Source organism: Choloepus didactylus, chromosome 26, assembly GCF_015220235.1.
Source record: "Choloepus didactylus isolate mChoDid1 chromosome 26, mChoDid1.pri, whole genome shotgun sequence".
Taxonomy (NCBI): Eukaryota; Metazoa; Chordata; class Mammalia; order Pilosa; family Megalonychidae; genus Choloepus; species Choloepus didactylus.
This window is the reverse complement of record NC_051332.1, coordinates 7,831,942-7,842,263: the sequence shown is the minus strand read 5'-3', so window position 1 is coordinate 7,842,263 and position 10,322 is coordinate 7,831,942. Positions and strand designations below refer to the sequence as shown.

General features: G+C 36.2%; 1 protein-coding gene across 1 annotated transcript in view; it reads left to right on the top strand.

Annotated features, from left to right (window-relative positions):
- Positions 1-1,973: 1,973 nt before the first annotated feature.
- LOC119520845 (zinc finger protein 596-like) overlaps positions 1,974-10,322 on the top strand; it is a 146,736-nt gene continuing 138,387 nt past the window's right edge. The window contains exons 1-2 of the mRNA XM_037818734.1: positions 1,974-2,052; positions 4,922-4,967. Of these exons, the coding sequence (XP_037674662.1) occupies positions 4,947-4,967 (21 nt within the window). The 5' untranslated portion in view covers positions 1,974-2,052; positions 4,922-4,946. The remainder of the gene's footprint in view (positions 2,053-4,921; positions 4,968-10,322) is intronic.

Below are 10,322 nucleotides of genomic sequence, written 5' to 3'. Positions count from 1 at the left end.
ATTATTAGTATATATATGATTTATACAATTGGAGTGAAAGATTTTCTTTATCATACTTTGATTAGATTTCTCTTCCTTGGCTTTCAAGTTAAACAAGGTGTATCCTTTCATAAACAGCTGATGAAGTTATTAACAACATAAACAAGCACCATCAAAACTGATTTTTCTAGAGCAAGAAAAAGAAGCATTGAGCTCTGGAATGTGGTGACAGCATCCTCAGTAATGGCCAGTATCCCCTGAATTTTCCATCTCTTTCAGTTCAGGTGAGTACTGGAGGGAATTTTCCCCAGGAGAAATGGGCCTCCTTTATTTTGTAAATGAATTGTAACAATGAAGATAATTGTGTGATCTTAACTGCAGACATATGGTGGCATGCTATCTGAGGTTAAGTTTGGTTACTGTGGAGAAGGAATTCCTCTGGGATGTGATTCATAAATAATGGTCAGAGAGGAACTTGCCTTATTTCAAGATTCTGGGTTTATTTTTTTGCAACAAGTCCCATGAAAGTGATGTGAGACAAAGAAATGAAAAAGCAAATAATCATATAATGACAAAATACAGGCTTTGCTTGAAGATGAAGTAGTATTCTCTTCAAGAGAACTTGACAAGAGGAAGGAAAGGCTAACATGGCTAAGTGTTCAGAAAAGGGAGGAATTCACAGGGATTAACATTTAAACTGACAATGACAGAAAATGAATAAGGAGGAGGCATATGTGTGTTTTGGACTGAAAGGGAACAAAGGATGACAAAGTGTTCAGTGCAGAGAAAATAAGTTTTCTATTGGCTTTCTGTGGTGTTGAAAGGGGTTTTCAGGAATTAATTCCTGGATGGCTAATGGAGCCATTAACTAAGATTTGGAATGAGAGGAGACATAACTTTCACTTGTTCAATGGAGGGTAATGTCTTGAATTTGAGATATATTTTAATTTAGGGGAAAGATAACAGTTGGGAAAAGATAAATAAAAACAAAATCATTTCCCAACACCCAAAACCTCTCTTCAAAGAGAGAAGAGAAAGAAAAACAATCTTATTATTGACTAAGTATTAAAGCAGATTGTGATACATCATAGGCAATCCACAAATAGAGTCAAAGACAGAAAGCTATCTGATGCTTTTTATGGGACTAAGCAGATACAACTAATTTCATACATATTCTCAACTTATTTCTCATATCTCCAGAATCAGAGGTAGGTTTACAATTTGGAGCCAGAACCCCAACTCCCACCCCTCAATCCCAGATGTTATGCTCATCTCTTATCAGAAATTAGGAGAAATATTTTTTGATTATATTTCAAAAAAAATGGCTTCCTTTCTTGTGTAGAACTTGTGAGGAAAAATTTTCAAGAGGCTTATTTAAACTTTTACACACATCTCAAAAGTACATGTATTTCAAAAGAACAAAGAAAGTGGTATTACTTACAAGTATGAATTTTCTAAAGAAAATTCTCAGAGAGATGGGAGGGAGAAGGCAGTCTCTTCCCTTACATTCAACAGAAAGTATAAAGGCTTTCTCATTTTAAAATTTGTATTCATCCTTACATAAAACACAAGTATATAGATGTAAAATCTCAGAAATAAAATCCAGATGATAGTATGTCCACTGTCATTATACGGACAGAAATGATAGAAATGTCATAAATCTGAAAAATTGGTCAGATCATAGTACAGTGATGGAATGAAGAGAAGAGAGGATAGAATTGATAATCAAAATGTTTCAATTATATTACTTGAGGAGCATTTTGATTTCTTTCACTGCTCAAGCAAATACCATGCTCAGTGTACTGGCATTGAACAGTCTGAACACAATCTCAGTGATTCAGACATTGGGGGAGGGGGCGCATTTTTACGACCAAGCGGGGCCAGAAGCTTCCTGAGCTGTTGACCTCCTGCCAGGAGAGGGCGCGCGAAACCTCATTTGCTGACTAAAGCGGGCCGGAGACGCCTCCCTGTTCATTTCCAAGCGGCCGCCTCGCAGGTCAGACAAGCGCTTCTCTCGCACGGAACCCACGGAGGAGGCGCCCAGGGCTCTGGGTGTGCTTGGGCGGCTTGCACGTGAGTATTTCCCTATCCGGGCCTGACGCTGAGGAGGGAACTTCATTGCAGTTCTCCAAGTGTTTGTAGTTTGTTTTTGTTTTTGTTTTTGTTTCCTAAATACGGAGCACAGAACCTTCATTTTCTGCCCTGTTCCCATGTAGTTCATTCTCTACTTTTTCAGGTAATATTTTAGCGAGAGGTGTTTTACCAAAGTATCTGCTCATTGAGGGCTTTGCCGAGTCGAAATCTGGCATGCTGTGCTACTTTTTAAAGAATCAGAATTCTCATTGGAGACAATCCGGATAGAGATTCCCAGAGAGGGGGAAAGCATCTGCAATACTGAAAGGGATATGCAAAATATTTCTAACTTCCAGTGGAGCAGTTGGGGGGCAGGCCAGTCCTGGCTAAGCCATATCATAGCCTGAAGTGAAAGGGTAAATGGTGCTCCTATGTATACACCTTTATTATGTATTTTATTGGTTCATTTTTTCTGGACCGCTTACATAATTGAAAAAAATGTTGATGTTTGCAAGTACGGGTAATACAACTCCCAACATTAGTTTTAAATGTTATCTACCCCAAATTCCAACATTTAGAATAATTTTACTTTTCCTGGCTTTAATAAAAGCAAACTTTTGAGTTTTTGAAATATACTTTTAAAATTTTTCTTGTTTTCAAATGAAAAAATTGTCACTTGCAATGTCTCATGACCAAGTGAGGGTCTTAAATTACTTTTAAGTTTAGCTTGCTGAAATGTCTTTTGTTTTAGTGTGGCTGATACTATATTATTTATATAGATTGATCAAAAGAGATGAAACTTGAACAGCATGAGAATGTCCTAAATGCCCCTTAATTGTACACTTTAAATTGGTTAGTTGTTTGCTATGTGAATTTTACAAGATATGCTACCTCCAAGTTAAGATAAGTTTGTGCCAAGTGAAATCATGCATGGACAGAAATCAGTTTTTGATGTTCAAATCAGGATTGTGCTTTACAATAACTAGTATTGCATACCGCTTAAAACTGCTTAAGATGAAATTTGTACAGGACTTAAATTATCGGTTTATTGAAGAGCTGTATAGAGGCTGTTTTTTGTAAATCAGATGTATTCATTGAAAGTAAATTTCTCCCATGGAATATTCAAACTCTGACAGCACCTTGTTTAATTTGTATATTTCCATGGGAAGGTAAAATAAGTAGGTCTACAATCTCATTTTGTATATGCCTATTTCCTGTAATAATATTTCAAATGGTGATCAACTGTTTTCACTTTCTTTGCTTTTCTCTTTCCCTATTTTCTAATCTGAAAATGGATTCATATGTCTAGTTAAATTTTACATTAATGAAATACACTGAATGGGGCAAGGCTTAATAACCATCCACCTTAATATATTGTGAGGATTTTTTGTTGATATTTATTAACTACTTTCTTGGTTTGGTATATCATCTCACTAATAGGTCACATAGTCTTTATATTGTAATCTATTTTTAGCAGGAAACTCAATATTCACTAATATCACTACTAATATTTCTAATATTAATTTCTAATATTCACTAATGTGTCCCAAAATATTCCTGAAGGGGAAAGATAGATGACCCCTGAAACACACATGCACAGACAGACAAAAGAAAGCCAAATACAAAAAATCTAAACTAAGGTCTGAGCCACCTCTTGAAGCCATAGTGAGCACAAGAAATACTGGAGTACCATGCCCCTAGGTTGGGAGAAGGGAGTTATATAATACATGCCCTTCTCCATGGCTCTCAACCTGGAGTAAAGGGCAGTCAGTATAGAAAACATGCAGCAGAGGAAGGAGTTTCTGTGAGAAACTGGAATACAAACACCTCACTGTTTCCACAAACAGCCCAAATCATTCAGGCCATCAAAGACATAGTACTATTAATATAATAATGACACATTTCCTCCTTAATAACATCCAGACACTGAAAAGGTCAATTGCTTTCAAAATTTTGGTGGAATTGCATTTAGGTAGATTTGGCCTCTGAATATAGTGGCATGGTAGTAACATGGGCATTTTTAAAACTAATTTGTTTTGAAATAATAGCAAACCTATAAAAATTGCAAGAGTTGGTACAAAGAATTCCTGATCCCTTCACTAAAATTCTCCAGTTGTTAATTTTACCACATTTGGCCACTAACAAACATTTCATAAAACTACTGCAGTGAATTTATCTATAGAGCAAGGAGATTTTCCTAGAAAACTCCAAATCAGAAAGTCAACTTTGCTTCAATGCTCTAATCCCAATCACAGACCCCTTCAACTTTTTCCCATTGTTCCACCCTTCATAGACTCTCCAAAATATCCATTTTTGAAGTCAGCTTCAATATTGTGCTCCTCCTGAGAGGTTATTTCATTTTCATATCTTTGACAAATTTAAGAGCATAAATGACCCCTTGTCTGCCTAGTGTTTCCTTTTGAGATTTAGACCCTACCTTCCCAGTAGGAACCCAGCTTGAAGCTATGCTTTTCTCAATGCAGCCCATTAGGAGGGATAGGAGATCCACTTCCCAAATCCACTGGTGATGTGAAGTTGATAACCTGAAGAAAGTTCTGTCAGATCATTTCACATGCAAAAACATGCTTTCACTTTTTAATGAATGACATTTTATGAAGACAATCTGAGAATATGTCAGTATGATGGTCTCCATCCATCCTCCACACACCATCCTCTCTCCTGAATCAACCAAAACTCGAATGGTTGCAAAATGGTTATTTTTTCCATTTCCAACAGTGCTCCTATATTTTATTTGACTTTCTGCCTTTCAAAGAGCTTACTTGCTCTCTGTTTATGCTATAGCATGTATTAATTTTATTCAGTGTGTTTTCATCTGTTATTCTTTATTTTAATGGTCAATTTTTTCCAGATTGCACTGTGGGATCCCCTGCAACATGATTCAGATCCAGCACCAAGTAAGTCATCTGTACTTGATCTAGGTGGGATTTAAGGAGAAAGGGTTAGATTATTCCTGACTTCGTTTTCTACTTACATGCTATGTCACAGGTCTCATTTCTTTCATCAAGTCTTGTGGGCAACATCTTTGAATATTTAAAATTCACCAATACCTTCCTAAATTTTCTGTTGATGTAACATTCTAGTCCTTACATCAATGCATCCAAAACCTAAAGGGCTGTCTTGGACACAGATATCTCTTTGTGACATTTTCCTTTAACTTTGTTGATAGGTTCAAGCTGTCCTTAGAACAAGAGCTATAGGGCTTACAATGGTCTTCAGGCCCTGAATCCTTCTTTCTGTCACTCTCTGCAGTCCAGTTTGACTCAATTGCCTGCAGCCCATTCCTCTCTCAGTTTCTGCAAAGAGCAGTTGGTTGTTGCTGGGATTTTGTACATTTTTCCATTAAAGCAATTTGTTTCCCAAGCATATTTTCTAAGATTTTTTCCAGCTAGATCTTAAGGTTTTAGCTAAGATACCTTTTCTTTCCAAGAGGTTTTTCCTACCTCAGCAAATGAAGTCCTTTGATACTAAGTAGACAAGTTAACATTGTCATTTTCACCTTAAATTATCTCTTCTAATCTAAACATAAAACCACAGGGCAAACAATTGGTTGTTTTGTTTGCATAAGTAATTATGTTCCCTGACACAGCATTGACTTAGATCATGACTTCCCTTAAGAATGTTACATAATGGCTAGACTAGGAAGACATAGAGTAACATTAAAGTATGGGTAACATAAAAAATAGAATACATGATTACCTTAAATATCTGCTTTTAAAAAATGTGCACTGAAAGGTTTTGTTTTTTTTTTTCTTTTACAGAACAGTGATTTTTTAAGAGTAAAGTTTATAAAAAGGCAATGTGTGTTTATAGGAATTGGTCCATCTTGTCAAAGATATCTAATCTATTGGGGCACAATTGCTTACAGTGTTCTCTTAAAACACATTTTATTTTTGTAAGGTTGTTAGACATGTCACCCTTTCCATTACTAACTTTAGTGAATTGATTCTTCTTTCACTTATTCTTAAGCAGCCTAGCTTAATTGTGTTGATCTTTTCAAAAGACCAACTTTTAGTTGTATTGATTCTGCTGTTTTTCTATTCTCTAATTCATCTTTGCTCTAAACTTTATCTCCTTTCTTTTACCAGCTTTGGGTTTATTTTGGTCTTTTGTATTTTCTTAAGACATAAAGTGCTGTTATGGATTTGGAATGGTTATTCTTTTTTAATTAGGTGATTGTGGCTATAAATTCCTCTATAAGCAATGTTTTCAGTGAATCCTGTAAGTTATGTTATGTTTTCATTTCTGTATATCTCAAAGTATTTTCTAATTTCCCTCATGATTTCATCTGTGACCCATTGGTTGATTGAGTGTATAGTTCAATTTCCCCATATTTGTGGAAATTTCTGATTTCCCTTCTGTTATTAATTTCTAGTTTTATTGTACTTTGGTCAAAAAAGATACTTATGAATTCAGTGTTTTTACATATGGGTAACATATGGTCTATTCTGGGAATGTTCCACATGCACTTAAGAAGAATGAATATTGTACTGGAACTAGTAGGTTTATAGTGTTGTTCAAGTCCTTTATTCCCTTATTAATAATAGGTCTAGTTTTTCTATTCATTTGTGAAACTGGTAAATTGAACTCTCCAACTATTATGGTAGAACTATTTCTCCCTTCAAATCTGTCATTTTTTTCCCTCCATATATTTTGGTGCTTTGTTGTTCCTTACATATGTTTATAATTTTTATTTGTCCTTGGTAGACTGATCCTTTTATAGATATATAATATAGATCTTTATCTTTTGTGACTATGTCTGTTTTAATTCTGTCTATTACTCTAGCAAGCCTAACTTATTTTTTGGTTATTATTTGCATGCAGTATCTCAGTGTTGTTTTCCATTCTTTCACTTTCAATCTCTCTGGGTCTTTGAATCTGAAGTGGGTCTCTTATGGGTAATAAATGTGGCATCATCTTTTATCCATTATTTGAAGCTCTGTTCTAATTAAGTAATTACTTTAAATGAAAAGGTATTAAAATAAATAATTAGAGGAGAGCTTGGCATAATGGATATTACTTACAATGAAAGACTTACAACTTCCACTTTATTTTTTATATGTATATTTGGTCTGCTTTTTGGGATTTGCAGCTTGGTTTGGGGGATTTGCAGCTTGCATTGAGCAGTCAACCTTTGCCAATTAAAACCCCATTTGGAGCTGAACTGAGGTATATTCCCTTGCTCAGACAGTGCTGCCATCTATCACAGCAAGGCTTTGCAGTTTGGGCTGCCATGGGAGAGTGGGCTCCCAGCTTGGGTTCACAATTTCTACTCCCAGATTTCACGCTATGATCTCAGGCATTCCTCCCAACCCAGGTTGGTGTACAATGTGTGGACAGTCATGGTTGTCCCCAGGCAGTTATTCCAGATCATTCATGAGTTATTGCTGGTTGTTTATTAGTTGCTCCAGGGGGACAAACTTCCACTCCTCTCTTTGCAGCCATCTTCTTCCATCTCCATCATCCTTCCACTTTTAACCTACTTCTGTCTTTGAATTTAAGGTGTGTCTCTTGTAAGAAGAATACAGTTATCCCTTCCATATCACAGGGTTGGGGGTGTGGTGCCCCCACAATCTGGAAAATCCACATAAAATTTTTTGGCCCTCCCTTCATACTAGAGGAGTCTGAATTTTTTTCTTTTGTGTTTACAGAAACTTGATATTAAAAGATAAAACATATCTTATGCATTTCTGAGTTTCTAAGCCCTGTCTTTGTTTTCTGGTGGCCTTCATGTTTCATCTGTAGGTTCCACAAAACTACCCCAGAATTCTGACTTAATTTCTTATGCTGACCTGTGATATACTGAAAGCACATTAGGGAAAGGCCTGATGTTGAAGGGATAATTGTATAATTTGGTCATGATTTTTTATACATTCTGCAAATTTATGCTGTTTTGGAAGTTTAAGATATTTATCTTTAAATTAGCTCCTGATGATTCAGGATTTCTGACATTTTGCTATTTGGTTTTTGTAATTTTTATACATTTTTGTTACTCAATTCTTTCATTACTGCCTCCTTTTATATTTAGTTGATCATTTTTAATGGACCAGTTAGAATCAATTCTCATTTTTGTAGATTTTTCAGATATTTTCATTGTGGTTACCATTGATCAGTATGTCCATCTTTATGTCAGTTCCAGGCTGTTTTGACCCCTGTAGCTTTGTAATGTGTTGTAAGTCAGGAAGTGTGATTCCTCCAACTTCTTTCTTCTTTTTCAAGATATTTTTTGCTATTTGGGGTCTCATACTTTTCAAATAAATTTGATAATTTCCTTTTCCATTTCTTCAAAGTAAGTTGTATTTTGATTGTGATTGCATTGATTGTGTAAATCAGTTTGAGTAGAAGTGACATCTTGGTGATATTTAGTCTTACTATCCATAAACATGGAATGTCCCTCAATTTATTTGGATCTTCTTTGATTTGTTTTAGTAATGTTTTGTAGTTTTCTGAATACAGGTTGTTCTAGTTTGCTAATGCTGCTGGTAAGCAAAACACCAGAAATGGATCAGCTTGTATAAAGGGGGTTTATTTGGTTACACAGTTACAGTCTTAAGGCCATGAAGTGTCCAAGGTAACACATCAGCAATCAGGTACCTTCACTAGAGGATGGCCAATGGTGTCTAGAAAACCTCTGTTAGCTGGGAAGGCATGTGGCTGGTGTCTGCTCCAAAGTTCTGGTTTTGAAATGGCTTTCCCCCAGTTCCTCAAAAAAATGTCACTCTTAGTTGCACTTGGGGTATTTCTCCTTTCTTAGCTTCTCTGGAGCATGAGTCTGCTTTCAAAAGCTGTCTTCAAACTGTCTCTTGTGTGCAGTTCCTGTGCTTTCTTCCAAGTGTCCTCTTTGCTGTAGCAGCTTGCTCCTTCTGTCTGATATTATATAGTGCTCCAGTAATTTAATTCAGACCAACCATGAATGGGCAGGCCAACACCTCCATGGAAATTATCCAATGAGACATCACCCACATTTGGGTGGGGTGCATCTCCATGGAAGCACTCAAAGAATTACAATCTTATTAACACTGATAGGTCTGCACACACAAGATTACATCAAAGATAATGGAGTTTGGGGGAACACAACACACCAAATTGGCACACAGGTCCTTCATATATTTGGTTAAATTTATTCCTAGATATTTGATCCTTTCAGCTGCCATAGTAAATACATTTTTCTTCTTGATTCCTCCTCAGATTGCTCATTACTACTGCATAGAAACACTACTGATTTTTGTGTGGTTCTCTTATATCCCACCATATTGCTTATCTTATTTTTTAGCTCCAGTAGCTTTGTTGATTTTGGGGAAAGTTCTATATATAGGATCATGTCATCTGCAAATAGTGAACATTTGACTTTTCCTCTTCCAATTTGATGCCTTTTATTTCCTAATTCCTCTAAGTAGAACTTCTGGCATGATGATGAATAACAGTGGTGAGTGTGGCCATCCTTGCCTTGTTCCAAATCTTACAGGGAAAGCTTTCAGTCTTTCACCAGGATATAATGTTAGCCATAGGCTTATCATATATCCCTTTTATCATTTTGAGGATGTTTCTTTCTATTCCTATCTTTGAATGTGTTGTTTTTAAGGATGCTGGATTTTGTCAACTGCTTTTTCTGTGTCAATATAATCATGTGTATTTTCACCTTTGATTTGTTAATGTGTATTAATAACACTAGTCTTTTGAATGGGGTGGAACTTTTTGATTAGGTTATATCCATGGAGATGTGACCAACCCAAATGTGGGTGAGACCTTTTGATTAGACTATTTCCATGAAGGTGTGGCCTTGTCCATTGAAGGTGGGTCTTAATTAGATCACTGGAGTCCTTTAAGAGACTCAGGAGGAGAGATGGAAAATAGTTGACAGAGATACTTGGAGATGCTGGGAGATGCAGACAGAAGGATGTTGGGAGATGCTAAGCTAAGAGAAGAAGCCCAGTTTGCCATGGAGAAGCTGGGAAGACTCTCAAATGTTTAGAGACAAATACCCAGGAGAACCAAGCAGGGAGCTGAGAGAAGGTAACGGATACAGAAGCCCAGAGACATTTTGAAGAAAGCAATTTTGAAGTGTAACCTGGGAGAAAAAGACCAGATGCCAACTGAAGAAAGACCAGTGGTGTCCAGAACACCTCTGTCAGCTGGGAAGGCACATTGTTGGATGCTTTTATGGCCATATAATTGTAAATATGCAAACAAATAAATCCCTTTTAAAAAAGCCAATTCCTTTCTGGTATTTTACATAATGGCAACTTTAGAGA